Genomic DNA, 26,045 nt, shown 5'->3' with positions numbered 1-26,045 from the left:
GAAATTGGGTGCAAATATTACAATTTGTTAACACATTTTATTTATATGTTACGGGTGTAACAATAACTTTTGTTTTATTGAAATTCCTGCTGAAATATGTGTATAGTTTTTGGTGAGTGTCCTGCAATAATGAGTCCAACAGTGCCACCTGTTGGTATGGGGTGGGGTTTGGTTTTGGACATTTGACCGGAAGGCGGGGTTTGTTGGCAGTCTACAGAGAGAGCTGCTAACGGTAAGACACATCTTTTGGTGCTCCACAAAAGAAGTTAATTTTAAACATTATAACCCCAGCTGACAAATCTCTCAACATGCACAGTAATGTGATTGATGTTGTCAAGCTGTTTGGATTTATTTTCGTTTTGTTTCTGTTTTACTAAAATGTTAATTCCCCTTGTAGAGATCAAAGAGATCAAAGCCAGCAGAAAAGCTAATGTGACTCATTTCATCTTCAGGTAAATTGTATCCATTTTTATACTCATTGTTGTTCTTATTTCTATTTTCTCATACATATTAAAAAGGATGATGTTGGTTAAAATTCATTCATTCATTCATGTTGAATTCATTGTAAACGTTAAAAATCCACTGTACGATCTCTTGTTAAAAGTATCTTGTTAAAATGGATGTAAAGATGTATTGTGATATTCTAAAATGTATTTTATGTAAATTGAAAAGAAAGCTCTTTGATATGCTTTGTTGGGCAGTCTACAGAGAGAGCTGCTAACGAGATCAAAGAGATCAAAGCCAGCAGAAAAGCTAATGTTGTGACTCATTTCATCTGCAGTAACTGTAATAAAAACCTCATCATCCAGTCCAGCCTGAATCTTTTGGTGGGACAAGTGTACCGTGGTTACATATATATATATATACATATATATATATATATATATATATATATATAATTTTATTTTATTTTATTTATTTTTTTAATTTCAGAAAACTAGCAGAACTCCTTTTTCCAGAGGCTTACGAGTCATTTTTTTGCAAGTCTCTGTGCAATGCCGTAGGGAACGTGGCAGGCCACAGTGCCCAACTCGGCTGCGCCTTCCACGTGAAACATTTGGTCATCAAAGAAAATGTGCGGCCGGATCTTCTCCAGCATGGGGCCTTTTGGTGCTCCCGCTAGAAAGAGCGCCTCGTCGATCTCCAGTCCCCACGAACGCAGCGTTTTGAGGGCTCTGGTGCCGGAACTGGCAGCGCTGCGAGCCGTCACCAAGTAGGTGCGGATTGGGCAGTCCATACGCAGGCCTTTGTGGAAAAACTTTCTCTGTAGTTTTCCCAAAGCCTCCAGGAAGCCCTTCAGTGGGCCCTGCAGCAAGATGGAAGATAAAAGTGAAGACACATTGTAACATGTGTCCTATTTACCATATTTTACGTAATATAAGGCACACCTAATAACCCCAAGTTGGCCAGAAATATTATTCATAATCCTGTGTGCCGTATATACCCGAAAATATGGTGGATAAAGTTGGAAATGCATCATTAGTATTAAATTATACTGCACACGGTAACCGTTCTACCTTCGAAGATCGCACTTTATTGTTTAAATAAACGCGTTATATAGACTAGGATCTCCCAATTGTTATAATTAGCTCGCTTTATAGTTTTAATAAGCGTTTTATATAGAATACGATCGCTTTCGTTGGAAGCGCAGCAGAATGCGTGTTCACGCGAGGGGGGGGGGATTTACCGTTTGATTACGTTCACAACAAAAACAAAGACGGAATGGTTTAAGTTGTATTACATTTCCAACAAATGCAATACGAAGTGGTTTTGGTTATATGTTCGCCATTACATTCCCTAAAAGTGAGATAAAACGAGGTAAAAGTGGTGGAGGGGGCGTAAGGTGACCATATTTGGCCATGCTCACTCTCAGCATTAGTTTTTCTTTTTGTGTCATGTTTTGATTAATGTATCCAACAATACCTTCAATAAACAATAAACATTTAGTAGCGAGGGGATGCAAATCTCGGCAGGGATGCATTTCTCGGATAACACCGGGCTGTAGAAATCATAACCGCTCAAGACACAGTTCCGTGAAGATCAAGATTTCAAGCTATGGCATCATTTTTATTTTATTATCTTGAAAAGAAATGTCAAGAAATAAAAATGGATTAAGACGAGGTCACTACACTGACAGGGATCCATGTTCACCCCCTTGACGTGTGCTCGGCAAATCGCGCTGTATATACGCGGAGAAAGGCGTTTGACTGTCACACGCGAAACACGGTAATTTCACGTGATAACACCGCGATACAGGCGCGGAACATGCTATTACCATGCTCCACCCACGATTACCCGCTGAAATTTCCCGTCCAACCCATGTGTAACCACGCCCTGGCCGCGGCCAGAGCACGTCGTTCCGCGTCATTACCTCGTGTTGACCACGTGTGCGGCACGCGGTTTAACACGTGCTCAAACTTTTGAGCAGCTCAAAAGTTTTGCGCGCGGCCAACCGCGTGTGAATTTTCGACAGCGAGTAAAGCACTGCTGTATCTCGTCTATATGGCGTTCTCAAAACGTCCATCAGCGCCCAACAGCATCCGCTTTACGTCCAGAAATTTCTGGCCGTGGTTCAGCCTTGATACGCTCGTGAAAGGCTTTGTACCCGTGCTCTGAAGAATTGAGCAGCGCAAAACTTTTTCGCGCTGCCACCCGCGCGCGAATTTCCGACCGCGTGTTAAGCACTGCTGTATCTCGTCTGCATTGCGAACTCAAAGCGTCCAATAGCGTCCGCCTCACAGGCAGAAATTTCTGGCCGTGATTCAGCCGCAAATGTCTGTGTGACCGGCCCCTTAGTCAAATGGTTTACGGATCATAAACATTCTCTCCTGCTCTCTCACTTCTTACGCACCACGCATAAACGCTCATAATGAACTCACATTTTATATCGTTAATATCACGTTATTTATCATTTTACTGTAGCTTTATGTTTGATTACTATTGTGTATTTAGTGATCAGGAAATGTGTTTCAGAGCCATTTCAGGTTAACTTGATTTTGGGAGGTCTGGAACAGATTGATTGGCTTTCAGTTATTTCTTACGGGAAAAAAGTGTTTGAGATACAAGAAATTTTAGATACAAACTCAATCCAGGAACTAATTAATCTCGTGTGTAGATGGGCCACTGAAATTGAACTTTGGTAACTCTTAATTGTCCAAATGTGATTCTTTCCTTCTCTGTTACATCCGTTCGGATGCTGCCATGTTGTTTACGCTCAATTGGCGATCACAAGCAAACTCACAACTTCTGTTTTGACTTAAGAACCTGTCATCCATCAGCGGTGCCTGTGTGTATACTGTACGTGGTCCAGAGGCTTGTTCTCGTGGGCCTTCTCGTGCTCAAAGAACTTGTCCAGGCCGTGAGCTTTGAAAATCCGCTCCGACTCATCCGAGAATAGGACGGCATCGCCATCGAAGGCCACGCGAAGCTGAGACTCCGACACTTCCGTCATCTTTTCCGGGGTGAACATGGTGGCCGCTGCAATGCCTGGCAAACAGACAAAGAGTCAGCATCTATGTACTAGATCAGGGGGGTCAAACTCATTTAGGCTGGGATGCCAGATGGTAGAACAGGAATCGGGAACCTATGGCTCGCGAGCCTTAGATGGCTCTTTTCATGAGTTTATATAGCCCGGAAATAAAATTTGACCTTTACACATTTCTCTGTGGCTTTCTAAAGTATTTTGATGAAATGAAATGAAATGATCTGCATTTATATAGCGCTTTTCAAGTCAATGACTTCCCAAAGTGCTTTACATTTCCCAATAGCGGCCATGATCTGTGCAGCCATGTAAGGCGCTAACCTGGTTATTAGGGTATTGAGGGTTCAGTGTCTTACCCAAGGACACTTCGGCATGTAACACGGACAAGCCGGGATTCGAACTGGGATCCCTTAATCCTAAAACGATCGCTCTACCTCCTGAGCTACTGCCGCCCCAAACCAAGGTTTTGATACATGTGAAGCCGAGGTAGCACTGGGACAACTTAAGGTTCAGTACGGTATATATAGGGCACAGTTTTAACATCAGTTTATAGTTAGATGGTCGTACCAACATTCCCCGTTTTGGCAGTAGGTCGCTGAGAAATCCTTTTAATGGAAGCTCAGTAAACCACGTATTCTCACTTTTGAGATACATTATGATGAAAACCCACAGAAAACACAAAAACACGCCTACAAACCACTCAGAGCAGTTTAATTGGGTGAGTGGTAGAGGTAGGCAGATCTCTGTACACGAGCCAAAGCACTCCTTTCCCTTTCCCGTTCAGTGCAGTCTGCTCCGAATGTAAATACAAGGTTATTCTTATCATTTGCAGTATTTTGTGACATTTATAGAAAATACCTTTGCTTGAACCTTGTTTTTAGTCCTTTATTTAGGGCAAAAATGACGGTCAAAATGAGCCCAACATTTTAAGGTAACTGAAGAACTGATCGACTTCTCTGGCTTTTTAACTGACCTTCTTCCAGAGCTTCTCGCACCTTGGTAGAGTCAGCAGAGAGATACAGGTTGGTGTGATACGCCTTCAAGTAACCTATGGCACTGTTTCCTCCAGTCATACAAAAGCGCTCGATGAGTAAGTCTGAAAAACAAGCAGAGGAGTTTGCACAAGTAAGTAGATTTTCATGTTATGTTTGACAGTGTTTCAGTAATATGTGTTACAGTATCTAAAAATAATTTAGATAGATAGATAGATAGATAGATAGATAGATAGATAGATAGATAGATAGATAGATAGATAGATAGATAGATAGATAGATAGATAGATAGATAGATAGATAGATAGATAGATAGATAGATAGATAGATAGATAGATAGATAGATAGATAGATAGATAGATAGATAGATAGATAGATAGATAGATAGATAGATAGATAGATAGATAGATAGATAGATAGATAGATAGATAGATAGATAGATAGATAGATAGATAGATAGATAGATAGATAGATAGATAGATAGATAGATAGATAGATAGATAGATACTCTGTTCATCCCCGAAGGGAAATTCACATTTCCAGCAGCATCCCTGAGCTGAGAACAAACGAGAACAATCGAAAATAACACGGGAGCTGCTGGAGTGGCTGCCATTCGTGACAGGTAAGAAAAGAAAATTGTGTATGACTGAGTTATTATACAATGTAAAAAGTCCAATTAGAATATTAAGAATAGAATATGAATGCTTGGATTGTTTCTAACAAGTAGTGTCGGCTGAACGAATATTGGCAGGGTGACTAATTATTCGGTTTATTTTTCCTATTGGGTCAAAAACTGTGACGTCATATTAGGCTGTTATCAAACCGATAATTGTCAGCTCGCTAATTATCGTGTAGAATTTCTCAGTTAGCATGTATAATGATTTTTTAATGTAGTTGTAGAAATACTTGGTCTTTTCTCTATCACTTTGTCACGTGTGCAAGGGATGGGAGGACTTAAGATCAGTCGCATGACTCAGCATGTATACAGGCTGTTGTGATTGTACAGGCTTCTGAGTTTAAGTAAGTACAGTGGATTGAGTTTTATTTTGAGAAGATTTTTGTTGCACTACGTACATGTTAATGCCAATTTAGTTTATATTGACTGCTGAGCTTCTTGATTAAGATTGACAGTTTTGGACTAATTCCGCAAACAAGTGTCTTAATCACACCACAATGTGTTTCTTTTCTGTTCTAGACATTTCCCCGCTCGTTTTTTTTTAAGTAGGAAATGATTGTGAATAAGTTGATTTTTTTATGGCTAGTTAAGTCTATGGCTTAAAATCTGGTGTGGCTTGTACAAAAAATAGTTGAGTTTCTCCCTTACATTAGCGGATTTGGCTTTTAAAGATTTCCACCCTGTGGTCTAAATTTACGGTATATTTTAATGTACTGTGGTTTACTATGACGTTCCATAAGAATTCAAATTTGACTTTTAGCATTTTAAAAAAAAAAGTAACTCACATATTTTTCCCCTAATCATTTTTGAATATTTCACATCAGGTTTTTGTGTTGTTTTTAATTTTTTCCCACTCTGCCAGACTACACCAAAGAGGAATGGCTTTGTGGGTCCCCAATTCTCTCGGGTGGAATCATTTGTTTTGCGGATCATGGGAAAGACCCCAGTTTAAGCCAACATTAAACTGGGAAAAGGTCAAGAGGGACTTTGCCTGGAAAAACAGACAAAAATCTATTTTTTTCTCCTCCCTTAACCTTAACAAACAATGCTAGGGTGTGACTTCCTGTACACACACTAGCCAAGCACAAGGCCGTGGCATCAGAGAGGAAGCTGAACCGTGCCGGGCAACAAGTAGATAGATAGATAGATAGATAGATAGATACTTTATTCATCCCCTAAGGGAAATTCACATTTCCAGCAGCATCCCTGAGCTGAGAACAATACAATAATAAAGCCAAAAGAAAACAATATACAAATACCCAGTGTGACGTGCAAATGCCCACTTTAGCATGTTATATAGATTAACTAAATAGTGCTACACATAATGCAGTAAGATCCAATGTAGGTGGTGTGGTTTAATGTGGGCCTTTACTCTGCCGGGTGGAGTTAAAGAGCCTCATGGCATGAGGAAGAAAAGAACTCTTCAGTCTGTCCGTAGTACAAGACAGTGACAGCAGTCTGTCACTGAAACTGCTCTTCTGTCCGGAGATAATGCTGTGAAGCGGATGCGATGGATTGTCCATGATTGACCTCAGCTTTTTCAGTGCCTGTCTCTCAGCTGCTGTTGTTAGGCTGTCCAGCTCTTTGCCCACAACAGAGCTCGCTTTCCTAGCCAGTTTATTGAGACGAGAGGCATCCTTCTTCTTGACGCTGCCTCCCCAACACGCTGCCGCATAGAAGAGGGCGCTTGCCACTACTGTCTCATAGAAGTAGGATATTTCAAAGAAGAAAACACGCGACTTCAGATTTCTTTCCGAAAAAAACCCACAGGAATAAAACAAAGACAGTGTACTCATCCTCCATTGTAACTCACGATGGTGATTGATGGTGTTGATGAGTCGCAGGCCCACGTAAGCGTGGTTGTTGGTCACGAGCACAACGTCAAAAAGCTCTTCGCTTTCAGGATAGAGATCCCGAAGTCGACTGTTGACGGCCTCCAGAGCCTGGAAGGGCAGCAAGAACGTGTTTGAAAATGACAATTACCGTATTTCTGAGGTGCACCTAAAAACCTCAAATCGGCCAGAAAGTTTAAAGTGTGCCTTATAAACATGTAAACCTTATATACTGGAAAATACAGTGGGGAAAAAAAGGAAATTTAATAATATGGCATACGGGAACTGTTCTGCCTTTGAGAAACATACAGAGTTGTGGTTAAAATGTTGATTGTTTTTTGCTCAAAGGGAATAAAGAAGAATCACAGAACTTCAACGTCAATTTTTGATTTTGTTTATGTTCATGTTTTTGTACGCTGGTTTGAATAATTGTTGGAATTTCTTAGCTTGGCTTAGAATGTATCTGTATGGTGAAGGACTTTTTGATACTTTCCTTTTAGTTTTACGGCGACCTAACAAGGGTAATGGTTAAGGCGACAACTAAAGAAAATAAATCTGGTTATTCGGGACGTCCTTCACTAAATGTCTATCTGGTGAAACAGGGCATACTTCAAAGTGAGGACAGCACAGTAACCATTTTTTAAATAGATGAATTAATTTTAGTGGTGAAACCAGATGTTGTCATGTTAATTTGTGTTCTTTTGAATAAATAATTCAAATTTAAATGTATTTACTTGTTTTTTATACAACCCTAGCTCTTCCTGTAGTTTTAATTCCATGCCCCTTATAGTACAGTGCGCCTTATACATGAGAAATATATGACAGAAATATTTTTGGGGGAGGGTGCGCCTTATAATCCTTGCACCTTCTAAAATACAGTAAATACAAACCGCCTGGATCACTCCATATCTCTGTTTAGTTCTTTAATCCTTATTTGTCTTTACCACCCCCTGATGCACCAAGCAGCATGTTAAATTCTGAGCGGGGGCGGTTGTTTAGGATACAGCTATAAATACTCTACAACGATTCTCGATTATTTTGAGGATTGTTCTTGTTTGAATTAATTGAAAACTATTTTATCTTAAAAAGACCAATTATGATATTTGTGAGTTATTTAATTCACATTTTATACAGGCCTTGATGCAATGTGATTCACATTGCTTAATTACAGTGCATCCGGAAAGTATTCACAGCGCTTCACTTTTTCCACATTTTGTTATGTTACAGCCTCATTCCAAATTGTATTAATTTAATCTCTTATCTCAAAATTCTACACAAAATACTCCATTATGACAATGTGAATTATTTTTTTTTTACCTTTTTTTGAATTTATTAAAAATATAAAACTAAGAAATCACATTTACATAAGTATTCACAGCCTTTGCCATGAAGCTCAAAATTGAGCTCAGGTGCATCGTTTTTCCGCTGATCATCCTTGAGATCTTTCTACAGCTTAATTGCAGTCCACCTGCAGTAAATTCAGTTGATTGGACATGATTTGGAAAGGCACACACCTGTCTATATAAGGTCCCACAGTTGGGTGTGCATGTCAGAGCACAAACACCAAGCATGAAGTCAAAAGAACTGTCTGCAGACCTGCGAGACAGGATTGTCTTGAGGCACAAATCTGGGGAAGGATACAGAAAAATTTCTGCTGCTTTGAAGGTTCCAATGAGCACAGTGGCCTCCATTATTCTTAAATGGAAGACATTTGGAACCACCAGGACTCTTCCTAGAGCTGGCCGGCCTTCTAAACTGAGCGATCGGGGAAGAAGGGCCTTAGTCAGGGAGGTGAGCAAGAACCCAATGGTCACTCTGTCAGAGCTCCAGCGTTCCTCTGTGGAGAGAGGAGAGCCTTCCAGAAGGACAACCATCTCTGCAGCAATCCACCAATCAGGCCTGTATGGTAGGGTGGCCAGACGAAAGCCACTCCTTAGTTAAAATAACGTGGAAGCCCGTCTGGAATTTGCCAAAAAGCAGCTGAAAGACTCTCAGACCATGAGAAACAAAATTCTCTGGTCTGATGAGACAAAGATTGAACTCTTTGGTGTGAATGCCAGGCGCCATGTTTGGAGGAAACCAGGCACCGCTCATCACCAGGCCAATACCATCCCTAGAGTGAAGCATGGTGGTGGCAGCATCATGCAGTGGGGATGTTTTTCAGCAGCAGGAACCGGCAGACTAGTCAGGATAGAAGGAAAAATGAATGCAGCAATATATAGAGATATCCTGGATGAAAACCTGCTCCAGAGCGCTCTTGACCTCAGGCTGGGGCGAAGGTTCATTTTTCAGCAGGACAACGACCCAAAGCACACAGCCAAGATCTCAAAAGATTGGCTTCAGAACCACTCCGTGAATATCCTGGAGTGGCCCATCCAGAGTCCAGACTTGAATCTGATCGAACATCTCTGGAGAGATCTGAAAATGGCTGTGCACAAACGTCTCCCATCCAACCTGATTGAGCTTGAGACTTATTGCAAAGAAGAATGGGCAAAACTGCCTAAAGATAGGTGTGCTAAACTTGTGGGATCATATTCCAAAAGACTTGAGGCTGTATTTTCTGCCAAAGGTGGATCAACAAAGTATTAAGCAAAGGCCGTGAATACTTATGTAAATGTGATTTCTTAGTTTCTTATTTTTAATAAATTAAAAAAAAGTTAAAAAAAAACTTTTCACATTGTCATAATGGAGTATTTTGTGTAGAATTTTGAGATAAAAGATTAAATTAATACAAATTGGAATGAGGCTGTAACATAACAAAATGTGGAAAAAGTGAAGTGCTGTGAATACTTTCCGGATGCACTGTACATTTACGTTAAAAGAGACACTGCGTAATATTTCAGCACCAGATGTCGCTATTGTGAAGTGCAATTGAAAACCAGGGCTAAAAATACAAACTACGGAGACCCAAAGTGACCAAACCCCACCATTTCTTGTTTTATTTTTTGCCCAAACTTTTTGTGACTTTTGGGTACCCTAAGAAGAAAAGATGGCATGCCATTATATCAACTCCTTTTAGATAAGGCGTATGTAAATAAATGCAAATTTCTCGACTTAAGAGTATTTTAAAAAATATGCGTTTATATGACGATTCATGGATTTACTCTTATTATTTAAATCAATGTAGTTGCTTTTTTTAACGAATGAAGTTTGTTTTTACCACTAGGAGATGTTAAATAATACACTGTCCTTTTAAGTGCTTCATGAATAAAGTTCTTTTTTGTTAGGCTAAAAAGCAGAATAAAAAGCTTCCTACGTGTGTTAAAGAGTGGGCAATCTATAAACAAGATTTTACAAAATAAAAATACTCATACTATGGCTTATTTAAAGGTGTTAAGTCAACGGAAAAATAACCCCAAATACCTGTTTGACACTGTAGCAGCTCACACAATGCTAGGTAAATAACAACAAACTATATTTCACGATATGTTTTCTTGTTTTTTTGTATTTTACATTTTCTAGTGAAATTCTGAATTGTATATGATCTTTTGTAAACTTATTTTTGTATATAAATTTGAAAAATGAATGAAAGATACCAAATGTTTTGAAATCAGAATGTTGCTTTTACTGATTTGGTTCTTTAACATTGATAAGTGTGTGCTCTTTTGAATATTGCACACCTGCAAAAGATGCCTGTGTGTTATTTTGACTATTATCGAGCGCTGTTGTTTGTTGTGCAGTCCCTTCTCAAGGTTTCTTTATTTACCTTATGTTGAAGTTTTGAGTTTTTCCTTGCCCTCATGTAGGTTTTAGATCAGGGGATGGTGTAATAATAGACTGTAATTTGCAATAATCTGTGGTCTGTGCAGCCCTTTGGGACTCCTCTGTGCAGCCTTTTGCCACTCGTTTCTTAATTATCCCTCTCACTATTTAAGCGCTTCCTTTCCAGTCACTCTTCGTCAGTCCATCAGTGAACTTCAGCACATGCCTTTTGACTCTGGCTCCTGTTTTGATTCCCATCTGTTCCTGCATAATGCGACCTGCCTGCCCACCTCGTCTTTCTGCATGATTCCTTCCTCTGATTCCTGCCATTGATCCCCTGCCCCTGGCTTCCCGATCGTCTCCGGTTCCCTGACTTGCTTCCAATGCCCGACAACGCTTCGTCCTCCTATTCCGGCTATCCGACTTGTTCCCATCTACGACCACGCTTCGATCTCCTGTCCCGGGTATCCGACTTGGTCTGATCCACGTTCACGCTCTGTTCTCCGGCCCTGGCTTTCCGCCTCGCCACCTGTCACTGGCCCCGAGGGCTTCCTGTTCCACCTGCCGAGCGAGCACCAGATCGCTGTTTACTCCACTCTCCCGGATACCCCTGATTCTTTGATAAAGTGTTGTGTGAATGTCACGCATTTGGGTCCCCTGTTTGTTCCGGTGGTGACACTTGACTATTATGCCCCTTTTACATCATTGTCACTATTAGCCAATCATGTTTAGGAACTCAATGGAACTGTTTAAGTCTAGTCTTAAAACACACTTCTATTCTATCTTATGAATGACCTAGATTTCATGTCGACCCTGTCTGTGTACTGTTTTTTTTTGCAACATCCGTTGCAGCCTGGTCATCCTGGAAGGGGGATTACCTCATGTGCGGTCCCTTCTCAAGGCTTCTTCATGTTCCTCATGTTGAGGTTTTTGAGTTTTTCCTTGCCCTCATGTAGGTTTTAGATCAGGGGCTGGTGTAATAGTCTGTCGTTTGCAATAATCTGTGGTCTGTGCAGCCCTTTGAGACTCCCTGTGATTAAGGGCTATAAGCCTTGACTTAACTCCAAGGGGTGGACAATTTGGCCATATTGACCGCCAATGACACTGGCTTTAAAATTTGAAATATCAGCAAATTAGGGTAGCGTACCGAGCATTTTATATATTAAAATCCAAAATGTCTTGATGGGTGTAGATAGGATTTTCCAGGAAGATTCATGTTTGTGTCAAGATACTCCATCCAGAGAATACTCTCACCTTGACGAAGGAGAATGCGGGTCCGGGACTGAAAGGCTCGCTTTCATGCTCCAGCTGGTACTTGAGATACTCCTCCATTCCTTGCCGCTCGTAGATTTGCTGCTCGCGTTCCATGTTGAAGAGCACCCGCGAAGACACGGCGATGGTGATAGCGTTCTCAGGTTTGGGCTGAGAGATGACACAACAATGCATAGCAATGGATTTACTGATCACAGATTTTAGAACAACTTGTTCCTAATTGTTCTTTCCTCCTATCACAACCTTCCTTACTTTATTAGTACTCAGTCCCCTTGGTTCTTTGCTAGTTTATTGTATTCTGATGATGTTTTAGCCGACTTGGCCACTTTTAATTTTTAAGTTTTTAAGTTTCATAGTTATATTTCCCTTTGTGGTGATTTAAAAAGTCTGCAGGTTACAACCTCACTTACAATCATACTCAGATTATGATATTTACTTTTATAAGGTGGTCTTAGTTTTCTCACGTTTATGCTACTTTTGTTAGTGAGTTCCTATGTGTATGTCGGTCAGGGGTCATTCTGTCATTGCTGTATAATGTGTATTCAGTTACCCAGTCCACTTTAATTATGTATGATCTTTTCAGGATTTCTGTAGATGACACGAACCAGGAACGGAGACGGGACCCAATTGGGTTCGTTTAACTCAGCTTTATTTAGAATGACGAAAGGGCTTGCACCCACAATCCGGTGATCGTCGGTCACGGGTAGCAGATCGCTGGGAACGCGGAAGTGGCAATTCCGTGCAAGTCCAGAGCGAGGAAAAAACAGGTCGATGGCCGGGGTGGAGGAGCAAAAACGTAAACGGGTTCAGAAAAAGGTCGGAAAAGGGAATCAGACGGAAAACAGGGCAGGATAGAGTCAGGAGTCATAAAGGCTTGCCTAGCGTGTCGCGTAGGTTCACAGACGATCCGAGAAATGTTGACAGGAAATCGGGGGTTTTAAAAGGAGGAAGCAGCCAATCAGCGTCCGCAGCTGTTGGCGCCAACGGAGCAGACTCAGCAGTAATCAAAATAGATTTATACAGTTGCTATGTACCTTATGGTGAGTTCATCTTGCAGGCCATGGGATCGTTGAGTTATGGATGGTTTTCATGCAATTACAATGTCGCTTATGACAATGTTTCACTGAAGTCTTTCGCCGTGTGGGTAACTCTTGATTGAAAATCATGTATTTAGTTACTCTGTTCCATGTAATGAGGTATATGGTTAAGGAAGTGATGGGATCATTGTGCTGTGGATCTAAGTTGTGTTAGCAGTACTCCCATTTTTCCAGATTGTATGTAGTTACCATGTTGCTTGTGACGAGTTACTTTATGTGCAGTATATGGCGCTATTTTGTTATGAAAGTATTTTGGGTATTCAGTTAAACGTGCAACATATTGATATCATGATTATGATCTTTTTAGGTACTGTTAGTTTGCCTGATTTTATGAAGTTTCTATGCGCCTTGTGTACTGTACGCGTGTGCACTTTGTGTTATGGTAAAGATATGCTTGTACAGTTTCTACATTCTTTGGATGAAGATCTCATCAGGCTGAGGATTTAGCTGTCTTTGATAGAATGTGTGGAAAAACTTAATTGCAGCTGTTATATTTTTTGAGCGTTTGCTGGTTATGACTTGTGTTATAGACATCTTTCGAGTAAGTACTGTAGTTACAATGTTCCTAATAAATGAGAATTTGATGATTGGGGTCCTTATGATTATAGTATAATAATTTCATCTGATGAAATTCAGTTTTGTGTGCCTGTTTCCAATCTCTTAGTTTATCTTTTATTATATTACATACAGGAGTTAGAGAATGACACTTTTCAAGTAAGTCGAGGTATCTTAATTGAGGTTTTGAGTCGTGTTACTGAGACTGTGTTTCCAGAGTCCTGTCTTAAATAGATACAATCGTTCCAACAAACCATTTGAGTTGAACCAAGTCATCAGATTTTACGGTGCAGCATTTGCCGCTATAGTCACGAGTCATTTATTTTTACGCAACTGGCAGCGACTAGGTGACAGTGATGCAAACCATTTCATCCCCACTGCAAAGGCATGTGCCTCATTTCCACATATTTTTATCGGCCAATCCTGCCATACGTAGAAATAAATAGGTAAATAGATACCAACAAACATATGCATGATACATTTTGTTGTGTATCATCTTTCAAGCTCCTTCTCTTGCCTGTGCAAGTACGTGACTTTTTCAAACACGCTCAAATAATATTTTCTTTTTTCTCTTTTTTTTAGGGTTTGGGGTGGTGTTAGGAGTGTATTTGATACAGTCCTTTCCAAGTTTCACCATTTTCATCCGAGAATATAAGAAAACCACGAGCACGCGCGTATAATTACTCTCCTCCACCGCCATTAATACAACAAACTCAGTTGGGCAATGATAGCACATATTAAATAGAGAAAAAAAAATCTAATATCAACTTTTTGAGGACACCTCTAACTATGCACTCATTCTTTAACAAAAAGCAAACTAAATATTTGCACAATAACAGCTGCACAAACAAAGATATAATACGTAACCATCTACCCATAAGATATAGGGTGAAGAAGAAGTTTTTACTGTTTATCTTTATTCCAGACCTGCAATTATACAGCTACTGACTCCTATAACACATGATACCAAAAGGAACTCTTGATATATTGATCACCTTTAGGATATTTATCTAAAATACATATAGTATTTTGTTTTTTTTAATTGATATACTTTGGGGACATTTTAAGTTCATAATATAAAGCATTCTATAAATTAATACCTTTTCTGGCGGTACAATAGCTGTTAAATTAAGGTATTACGTTAATTATATGGAATATAATTTTTAGGTATTTATTTATATTGTGCATTTACTTCTAAATATCAAGATTAGTCCTCCATGTTGGCCTGTTTTTGCACTAAAGGTGCAGCGTGTAACATTTGACCATTACATGTCTCTGGTGTTGTGCAACCAAAAACGAGTACTAAATAGCACAAAAAGAATAGATAATGTGGAGAATCAATAATTTATCGCCTTCTTCTTTACTTCTGCAAAAAAATGATACAAGGAAAAAGGAAAAGAAAAAGGAAAGAAAAGAAAGGAATAAAGGAAAAAGAGTGAAAAAAACAACATTAAAGTAAAAGGAAATAAAATAATGAAGAAAAAAGAAAAGGGGATGAGAGGAAAATGTACAAAAAAGAAAAAGGAAAACAGAAAAAGGAACATAGTAATAAATAAGAGAAATAAATTAAGCAAAAATGAAAAGGGAAAAAGCCAGAAAAAGGGGGAGGGTTGAATTAAAAAAACAAATACATAAAAAGAGCAAAATGTTTTCCAGTGGGACACCATTTTTATTACATTTTTAATGTTTTCTGTTATTTTTGTGAAAAAGGAAATAATTGAATGTATGTGCAAAATAAAAAATGGCAGCTAATCAGGTCAGCTCCCTGTCAGTGAGGTTCACCTTATGGCAAACAAATGCTAATATCTCAACCTCCAAGTATTTGAAAAAAATGCATGTTTACATGATAATGCATATATTTTTCTTATGATTTAAATCTTTATTATTTTTGTTTTCTAAATGTTTCTTTACCACCAGGAGGTGCTAAAAATACACACTGTATGTTTAACGTTAATTGACTTGGCCGGAAGGAAAGACTTTGCAGTTTAAAAATAATTTCTATTAAAATATTTGGCAACGTCTTCTAATCCAAATTCAAAGCGCGTCTTGTTTCTACTTTGCAAGCAAAACATGGAACTTTTTGTAAATGACAATTAAAGGTAAACAAGGAAAACACACTCACAGGTTGCAGTTTCCTAGTTGGAGTCAATGGCTCGACCCTTTTCTTGGCATCATCCCAGTTCTTACTTGCACCATTTTCGCTCCGTCCACGGACACTGGAAGTTTCCCCGTTGCTAAAATTCATTTTTGAAGAAAAAAAAACCCTTGTTTTTTCACGTCGTCACTGTGTGGCCGGTCTCCCTTTTCTTAGTGCCAGGAGTTGCCTGCCAAGCTCTGTTTCACTCATGCACGCTGCATGCAAGATGAGGCAGACTGCAGAGACACACACGAACAACGATCTGGAGGAGGAAAAATGCACTCAGGAACGGCGAGAGATGCGCGTTCGTTGAAGGAAAATCAACATTGTTGCTGCAGGGGTCCTTACCCGCAGCATCCTCAGCGTGCTCGATCCGTTTGAGAGCTTCTTTCCTGCACGGTAATGATTGCGTTTGGCAGCCGCCCCCTGAGTTTAACCCCTTCCCTGTTACATTCTCGAAGCATCTTATTGATGGACATTAATGTGACACATGACACATTACATGTATGGTAGATTTTGTATTAGTGGAGTTTAGATATTCAAGTACAGTGGAACCTCGGTTCTCGGCCATAAACCTCGGTTCTCTGCCATAATCCGTTCCAGAACCCTGTTCGAAAACCAATTTGTTCGATCACCGAAATCATTTTTCCCATTAAAAATAATGTAAATCGTTTTAATCCGTTCCAACACCCGGAATGTTTACCTTGAATGTTTAACGTAAACATAAAGCTAACCCAGGCTAATCATACGTCCGCGTATAAAGAAAAGAATTATGAATAGGATTTCTTACCTTTGTGGTGGTCAGCAGAAGGCGCAGGTGGACGGTGGTGCTATTATTTCTTTCTTAAATGCAATAGTTGTACACACTACTTTTCTTATTTCACCTGTAGCAACTTTGCTGCTTGCACTGACTTTCTTCGGAGGCAAAATTAGGGGCTAAAACACTTCATACACCTATATTAAAAGCAATAGCAAAACATAGCACGTCCGCACGCGATAACAGTTGGTCAAGAAAAGAGCGATCTACACCCGTACGCTGCTCAGCATCGCACCCATCGTACGCACTCACACATTACTGGGGTTCGAACTCCGATTTTTTTGACCGAACAGCGAAGCATGAATTTCTCTAAATTTTTGGTCGGACTCCGATTTGTTCGAACTGAGAGGCGTTCGAAAACCGAGGTTCAACTCTACCATGATTTTCTAACTGGCTCAAAATTCGGACTATAAGGTGCCCCTGATTATAACCCGCACCCAGTACATTTTTAAAGGAAAAACTATTCTACACATACATAAGCCGCACCCGACTATAAGCCACATGTGCCCACATTGAAATGTAAGATACTCACAAAGTAAGAAACAGATAGAATGTCATGAACCGGAACAGGATCAGGACCCAAATGTGTGACGTTTCTCACACAAGCCTTTTATTTTACGGGAAATGGGTAGTCATGCACGTTAGGCAGCAGTCTGGCGTGGAGTGATAAGAAGCCAGAGGCCGACGAGATCGATACCAATTGCCCTAGCAGATATTGGACAGATGGGCTCGATACCGGACTATATGGGACAGACAGGATTGATATCAAAACAGGATACCGAAATTAAACAGGACAAACTAGGCGGGAACGAAACTGGAAACCAATATTGAACAACGGGACCGACAGGATTGATATCAAAACAGGATATCGAAATTAAACAGGACGAACTAGACGGGAACGAAACTGGAAACCGATATTAAGCAATGGGACAAACAGGATTGATATCAAAACAGGATATTGAAATTAAACAGGACAAACTAGACGGGAACAAAACTGGAAACCGATATTGAACAGGACAAAATAAACGGGAACAATACCGGACATGAAATACCAACAGAAAACAGGACCGAGCCGAACACACGTCTTGCGAACCAGAGGTTTGTTGACGGACTGACAAAGGAAGATTTAGAGCATTGAGCTTAAATAGATGGAAAGCCAATCTGTCAACGAGCCGCAGCTGGTGCCACATGGGCGGGGCCAATTGGGCGCCATGGCAACCATGACAGAAAGAGTTTTAACAATATGCGGTACCTTAACCAATTAACTTTCTGACGGCCCGCCCGGTGGGCCGCCGGACTTATGATAGATAAACACATGTCTATACAATGTCACCAGTCACTGAAACACGTCATGCCACATATCATTGGAAAGCTTAAACTCTTGGAATTGTGGATATGATGATCGTATCAAAATATACTCAAAGGAGAAATATCACGATCAGTCAGAAACAACAGACCAGAAAACTATAATGCGAGCATAACTCACCATTTTGCCCCCAACCGTCTTTAACTTATTTGAATGTCTGGGAAAATGGCTTCGATACATTAAGGACAATTCGTAGAATCCACACGATAATGCTGACTGGTAAATAGGAATCCGCCTTAAACATTTCAGCTTTGTTGGACGTTGCTTTAAGTAATCTATTTGTTTCACTTCCTTATTTCCATTTACAAATGAACTGAAAATTATTCCTTAAATAGTGGTTAGGGCCCCCCTTTCGATTGACTCCTTTTCCATTATGAGGTTCTGTTCATGCTAGTTTTAATTATTTACAAAGTGCGAAGTTAAATTTACGTTTTCCTCGACACGTATACTGTATACCATGTGTCTCACTCTCACCTTTACTGCTGGGGTGCCCCTGGCATCCATTAGAAAAAAATGCATAGATTGGCCGCATCGTTGCATAAGCCGCAGGGTTGAAAGCTTGGAGGAAAGGTCGTGACTTATAGTCCAAATTTTACCATACAAGACGCACATGATTATAAACCGCACCAATGGATTTTCAAGGGAAAACATTTTTGTTACCTACATAGTCCACACCTGACTATTAGTCGCATGCGTCTACGTTGAAACATTTGTTATTTACAAAGAAAGTACAGTAATCCCTTGCGGTATCCTGGTTTGCTTATTGCGGTTTTGCTACTTTGCAAATATCCATCACTCATTCTCTTTTTCATTTTGATTGGCCAGTCACCACGGCCCTTATCTGCCTGTGTCCCCCTGTGCGTCAATTACGTTGTGGTCTGTGTTGTACATGAACGTAAAACAGCTTGACGAACCTACATTATATACATGCAAATCTTTTTTAATTTCAAGTATCTCTAAAAGCCATGATGTTAACAAAACACTCTGAACCGCAAAAAGCACCTGCAAAAAGGCAGAGGAAGATGCTTTCTATAGCCAACAAACTTGGACTTCACAACACACTAAGTTTGCTCTGGAGCCACATGCCGCTCTTTGGCGCTCCTCTGGCAACTATTCAAAAATATTTGATCATGGAAAAACACAGATTCTGTAAAAAGGCAAACAGGACACATTCTTAACGTTTTCCATTATATAGAGAAAGATAAAGTATGCGTTTCTTTTCTTACAAGGCTTCTAATCTTTCGCGGCTCCAGACATTTTTGGGTTTGGGAGTTGGTCCAATATGGCTCTTTCATCATTTTGGGATGTCAACCGGAAAGTAAATGCAGTTTTCTGCACGGTTACATGATAGCAACAAAGTATCAATTGACGTAAAGTGGATTGTGTCCTTAATACAGTTGTGCAATAATGTGGGAAAATTATTTTTTTAAATAGGATTCGACAGTACAGAAGTTATTTGTAAAAAAATAATGTGTTTATGAAGTACAATACTTTTATTCGTAAAACAAACGATTCTGTAAATTGGGTTTGTTTTTTGTTTTCAATGTATAATAGAGTAATAGAGTATTTAATTAATACCGGAAAATAAATAAAGGTTTTTAATTTGCGGGTTTTGTCTATCGCGGGACTATTTCGAAAAGCTACCCGCCCCCCCAAAAAACAAGGTTTTTATTTGTAGCTGAGTCTACATGTTCAAGAACGGTTATTTCTGAAACAACAACTGACTATAAGCCGCACCAATACATTTTTAAGGGGAAAACATTTTGTACGTACATAGCCCGCACCTGACTATATCACGTTGAAATGCCCACGTTGAAACATAAGATACATTACTGTTCAAAAATTTGGGGTCACCCAGACAATTATGTGTTTGTTTTCCTTTTAAAGGTGCATAAATAATGCAAAGACCAAACAAATTTCGCCTGTTTTAGGTGTATTTTTTTCTAAGACACTTTAAATTGTTTCTATAACAATTTCAAAAAAGAAAGCTTAATTATCATAATGTAAAAGCTGGTGCAGAACGATTTTTATCTTATATTATTTGATACTATGGTCAAATGTAATAGTAAGAATAATTATACTTAAAATTAGCTATTTTTTTCTGTGAGAAGGTAATTTAACTCCTGCCCTCCAAAAACAAGCCTGGGATGATCTAATCGCCAAAGCGGCGCTGGTCGTTGCTAGGCAACAGTCACACGCAGGCGGGGCCAGAACAAGGAAGGGAAACCCGCCTCCAGGATCTGATTGGATGCAAGGACGGCCCACTTCATTAGGTACGCCACCACAACCTATATACAGTAAAGTAAAATAACCAGTGTTAAAGGGACAGTGTTTCATATTTCATGCCTCCAAGAAGTACAAAAACACTTTTATTCAATAAGAAAAGCATATATTTGAATATTAGGCTTAAAACATACCATACCAATCTTAATCTTTATAAAAAAACAGTCAAGAACTTTTTTTTTCTTTTACATAGTGGAATCCCAACCTAGAGGTTGCCGCCATGTTTGTCTGAGATCTTGCTGTGCTCTGTGGCACTGTTTTTTATTTGCATGAGACAACAGTCCCATTTAGTCGTTGAATGTGACACACTGGGGCTTTAATTTAACATTCTCTTAATTTTGTAAGTGTTCAATTAACACTGGTTAGAGTGTTAACGTGTCAAAAAGGTTAACGGCTAACTATTTGCAGATGTTTATGATATTTTTATATGTATAGTTTTATTCTGAAAATGGGGGAATTTACAGCCCCAAATTTTGCCCATTGAAAAATATACATATTGGGTCTTTTTTAGTTTTAATAAAAATACTGATTTTGTTAAATGAGCCTCTGAAATAGGTTCCAACCCAAACTCATTAGGTCACTGTTAGTAATACAATTTTCTCAGTTTATCAGAGGTTAAAGTAGGCTCAGTAAACCACTAAACACCATGCCAGTTGGAAATCAAATTTCCTAGAAAATCACAATAACCAATTATATATTATCAAAACCATTCAGCAGGCTATTCAGATGGTCTTAGGGGGCTACCTGATGCCCGTTAGCACAACGTTGAAGACCCCTGGGGTGGTGCAACCAAAAGGTGCGCTAAAAGGCATGAGGCAAAAAGCAAACTATGGAGACACCGAGTGACCAAAACATACTATTTTATTTCTGTATTTTTTCCCCAGCCTTTTGAGGTCTTTAGGTACCCGTAGCAGCAAGATGGTGGACAATAATATGACGTCAAAGAAAAACCTATTTCTCGGCCTTTGAGTCTTTTTTTTTAAAGGTTCCTTTGTGTGACAGTTTATCCATTTTTGTTTGTTGTTTATTATCAATATTGTTTCATTTAATTAATTTTAAAAAAAATACACCACTATAGGAGGCACGAATGATACACACTGTCCCTTAAAAAAGCCAAATGGGAAGAAATCAGTTGTGAACAGGTCCATTCTTGACCCAAATTAGGCTAGTGTTAACCAGTGTTAATCTAACACTTAAAGAGTAAATATTAACCCTACCTCAGTGAACTTTTCTCACGGCACACGGATCCCTTAACCGCCAGAGTTGTAGGGGCACGACTTCTTGTGGTGTGTCTTGGGCAAGTACAGCTTGGCGGGACCCATCCCTCTCCAGGCCGTTTTTGGGGCAGGGGTTTGCTCCCTCAAATGAAACAGATAGTACTGTTTTCCATTGTTACCATTGGGGATCCACATACAAACCTCCTCTCAACTCGATCACTAAAAAGCTATAAATCATTGAGATATCTTAACCACTTATCGTACCTGCAAAATTCGCCTAAAGTCCAAATCCAAGACGTACTCAAAGTCAATAGCAGGAGAATCCCCCCGATCTGACTCAGATACACCTTCACCACCTGGCCGCCGTTTTTTTTTTTATATATATCATCATCCCGCTCTTCAGAGATGAGCCGGACCTCAGCAGTGACGGGCAGGAACGTTTGTGAGTCAATACTTAATACCAAATCCTAAATCGCTTGGGGAAAAAAATGAAATTCTGAGTATCTCATTGTACAATATGCATTGCATCATTTGTGGTTTCCATATTTTGTTGAAAAATAAAGGTTGTGGCGATAACATTACGTCATTTACTTTCGTGACATATTAAAGGGACAGAATGTCTTTTCTTCACTGTGTTTAACGGAATTTATTGGAAATACATTTGTCGAATTATAGAAAACAAAAATGAATAAATAATGACCACGGGTAAAAATAAAACTGACAAAATTAAAACCTCATAGTGTTTAGTTGCGATATACTCTATAATTATTTTTGTTGGTTGGTTGGTTGGTTGGTCGGTCGGTCGGTCGGTCGGTCGGTCGGTCGGTTGGTTGGTTGGATCTATTAACTACTAGGGTTCTAGGGGCACGATTTCCTTTGGTGTGTCTTGGGCAAGTACAGCCTGGTGGCGCCCATCCCTCTCCAGGCTGACAAACATTCATCCCCAGTCTCAAACCAGTGATCTTTTCCATGTTAGGTTAATGTGATAACCACTGCAACACGGAAATATGTAGAAAAAATTATTCTCACTGTATTACTAATAAGGCGTGAATGAAATATCGGGTTGGTTGGGTTGATCCCTTAACCACTAGGGTCATAGGGGCACCATTTCCTGCAGTTTGTCTTGGGCAAGTACAGCATGGTGACACCCATCCCTCTCAAGTTAAGTCCAGTCACATTTATTTGTATAGCCCTTAATCACAAGATGTCTCAAAGGACTGCACAGAATTACAATTACACCATCGCCCGATCTTAAACCAACATGCAGGCAAGGAAAAACCCAAAACCTCAGCATGAGGAAAAAAGAAACCTTGAGAAGGAGCCTCAAAAGTGGTAATCCCCCTTCCAAGATGACCAGGCTGCAAAAGATTTAGCATTGGATAACAAGACACAAAACATAGTGAACATCAATAAAAGAGAACAATGGGTAAAATGTTGAAATTTGTCCAGAAAGTCCATAAAAGCAACGACGCGGCTTTCAATCTCTGCCAGCTGGTCGATGCAGGCATTGACATGCTTCAGGTCCGTATCAACATATGTTTCCACCCGGTCTCAAACCGGGGACCTCTTGCATGTTAGGTTAATGTGCTAACCACTGCACTATGGAAACACATGGGTAAGGCTATTCTCACAGTATTACTAATAAGTCGTGGATGTGATATTGGGTCGGTTGGGTTCATCCCTTAACTACTAGGGTCGTAGGGGCACAATTTCCTGCTTTGTGTCTTGGGTAAGTACAGTCTGGTGACGCCCATCCCTCTCCAGGCCAACATATGTTTCCACCTGGTCTCGAACCAGACACTCTCCACGTGCTAGGCAAATGTGCTAACCAATACACTATATTTAATAGTACCGTAAATTCCGGACTATAGAGCGCACCTGATTATAATCCGCACCCACCACATTTCCGGAGGAAAAACGATTTTGTACATACACAAGCCACACCTGTATATTCGCCGCATGCGCCCACATTGAAAAAACGCATTTAAAACAAGAAATTAACCAATACTTGATTAATTCCAAAAAATAACAGCCGGCAAATTAAACGGAAAATGATACCGGTAGTTAAAATTCAATGCAGACCTGCAAAGTCCGGGTGCCCGTTGAAAGTAATCCAAGGAAAAAAGTGTATATTTCCAAAGGTAAGCGTGGGGAAAATATATATCCACTTTTGTCGGCCGCTTCCACAAGCACGTCTCACCTTTACTCCACTTCCTGTCAGCCTGCGTTTGCCCCTCCCCTTCTTTCTCATTTGTTCGTACAAAACATATCAGAATACGTTTCTAAAATAAATACATAACAAAAATATACAGTTGCAAATACATATCAAACATGGTTACACATATTTACAAAGAAAGACGGTACACCGAGAGAGTTTTCAAAGCTTTAATAATAATATTATAACTTTCATCCCAAACCGTGCCTGTGAAGGGTAGCAAAACGCTACTATCAACACGCTCGCAACACAGTAAGCGGCTGTGTTAAAAAAAACATACCGTATTTGTAGTAATCACGACAAACCATTCTCATCTTCCTCCTTATAACCGACGTCATGAAAGTCGTTTTCCTTCAGTATGGGAAAGATATTTTGTCATATGCTCCCTTATTAAAAAACACGCTTGCATCACGCTCGCAAAATAAAGTTTCCTTCTATATCGGACTGCTCGATTGCGTTTGACTTGAAAGTTGCGTCATGTGCTTTTTTTGTTGCAAATCGCATGATGAGGTTATGTCTACGCTAATTTAATTTGTGCACAAGCTAAGAAGTTGCAGTCTAAATCTTACCTTTTGTACTCGAGCGCCGCTGGCAGCCGTTAGAAAAGTTACATAGATTGGCCGCATCACTGAATAAGCCGCAGGGTTGAAAGTTGGGGAAAAAAGTAGCGGCTTATAGTCCGGAATTTACGGTAATAAAAACTGCTTACCTACTCCTCGAATAAAAACAAAAAGCAAAGAAGTTGCACATTAGCTTTTTGTTTATTTTTCAGTGCATCTCCAGAGTGTTAAATGAACACATTTTGCTTTGTATTTTCATCGTTTGAGGTTGTAGTTTACAGCGAGTGAGGCAGGGAGTTTATAAAGCAAATGATTGAAGGATTAAAGCATTTATGACGCAATCCATGTGGTCAAGGAACATGAAAGAAAGATGAAAGTCTAAATTGTGCTTTGAGGTCTTTATTAACGTAACAACAAGCAGCAGGGTGGAATTGTGCGTACGTGAAGCTGAGCAGACATCAAGACGGACGGATGCTTCTTGGGTGACCGTTATCATTTCAGTTGCACGTGACCTTGAATATGCAAAAGGTCACCTTTGCTTCAGACAACAGTCATTTACATACAAATACAGATTGACAATTTGAACACATCACAATTGAATAAAATGATGGAGTACAAATCCTGCCCATCCCTCTCTAGGCCAAAAAATGTTTGCACCCGGTCTTGAACCGGCAACCTTTTGCGTGTTAGGCAGTACCCGGGGAAATAAAAATTCATAATTAAAAACAAACATGACAGTGGGACAATGAGGGAAGATTGACTGGATGGGTCAATGGAGCCTGTTTTTTGGAAGGCTTTTGACAGAGGGGATCAGGCTTTTCTCGAGGCGGGTCCTCCCAAATTTTATTGCCCTGTATCTGCGCCCTAAAGGTAGCGGGATGAAGTATTAGTAAAGTGGGTAAGTGATATCCTAAACTGGCAAATATTGGAGTGAAAAGGTATTTCAATAAAATACATTTGATTGGAATTGAAACAACATAAATTTTAAGGAAATGTTATTGAACAAGGAACAACGTTTTCTACCGACTTGGGGAGACAAACAAAAGGTAAAAGGAACTCGATTTACAGCCTCGAAATTGTTTGCTTTAAGTGCCTTTTTTAAGCTTCATTTTCAATCAGAAATTGATTATTGCCCAATAACAATAGAATAGAATAGAATAGAATAGAATAGAATAGAATAGAATAGAATAGAATAGAATAGAATAGAATAGAATAGAATAGAATAGAATAGAATAGAATTGATATCAACATGGTGAAACATTATATGCAACAAGATTTGACATCCAGACCGCGTGGAAACATGTGTTCGCCTGGAGAAGGATGGGCGACACCAAGCTATATTTGCCCAAGACACACCACAGGACATGGTGCCCCTATGACCCTAGTGGTTAAGGGATCCAGCCACCCACCAGATATGTAATAAAGGCTTTAAAAATGACAAAGAAGATAAAAGACTGTTGGAATAAATGGGCAAAAACAATTATAAAGGAGTGCAATGAATTATATATAATTTATACATAATTCTTATGAATTCATATATATAAATATAAATATATATATATAAATATATATATTTATATATATATATATATTTATAGTAAAAGTGCATTGTAACAAGAGTGCAATCAACAGTAGTGCAATAACATAAGAAGCCGAAAAAATTCCCAAATAAGTGGCAAGGTAAATATTTTCAAAGATTTGAACGCTTGTTTAGTGTGGTGATGGCCATGAGCCCGTTTGTCCTTGTTTTGATGTAGCTAATAGTATGAGTTTCATGAAACAAAAACATATAAATAATTATTAAGTCAAAATAATATCAATATTCAAACCAGAGAGTAGTGCA

General features: G+C 39.4%; 1 protein-coding gene across 3 annotated transcripts; it reads right to left on the bottom strand.

Annotated features, from left to right (window-relative positions):
- Window positions 1-921: 921 nt before the first annotated feature.
- Window positions 922-16,165, bottom strand: LOC148351583 (cytosolic 5'-nucleotidase 1A-like). 3 transcript variants are annotated; one of them, XM_088354642.1, is made up of 7 exons: window positions 16,093-16,165; window positions 15,730-16,006; window positions 11,938-12,105; window positions 6,963-7,092; window positions 4,455-4,577; window positions 3,302-3,486; window positions 922-1,306 (listed from the first exon to the last, which is right to left on the bottom strand). In XM_088354642.1, exons 2-7 carry the CDS (start codon window positions 15,850-15,852, stop codon window positions 971-973), a joined length of 1,065 nt encoding a protein of 354 aa, XP_088210768.1. In that variant the 5' UTR covers window positions 15,853-16,006; window positions 16,093-16,165; the 3' UTR covers window positions 922-970. The 3 variants fall into 3 exon arrangements, with proteins under 3 accessions (XP_088210768.1, XP_088210769.1, XP_088210767.1); XM_088354643.1 differs by having other exon boundaries at window positions 15,730-15,980; window positions 16,093-16,120; XM_088354641.1 differs by having other exon boundaries at window positions 15,730-16,124.
- Window positions 16,166-26,045: the final 9,880 nt, after the last annotated feature.

Source organism: Urocampus carinirostris, chromosome 15 (genome assembly GCF_059441175.1).
Source record: "Urocampus carinirostris isolate Australia breed hairy pipefish chromosome 15, RoL_Ucar_1.0, whole genome shotgun sequence".
In the NCBI taxonomy this organism is placed as follows: domain Eukaryota; kingdom Metazoa; phylum Chordata; class Actinopteri; order Syngnathiformes; family Syngnathidae; genus Urocampus; species Urocampus carinirostris.
Note: the sequence above shows the minus strand (reverse complement) of the source record. Positions and strands in the feature narration are given on the sequence as shown.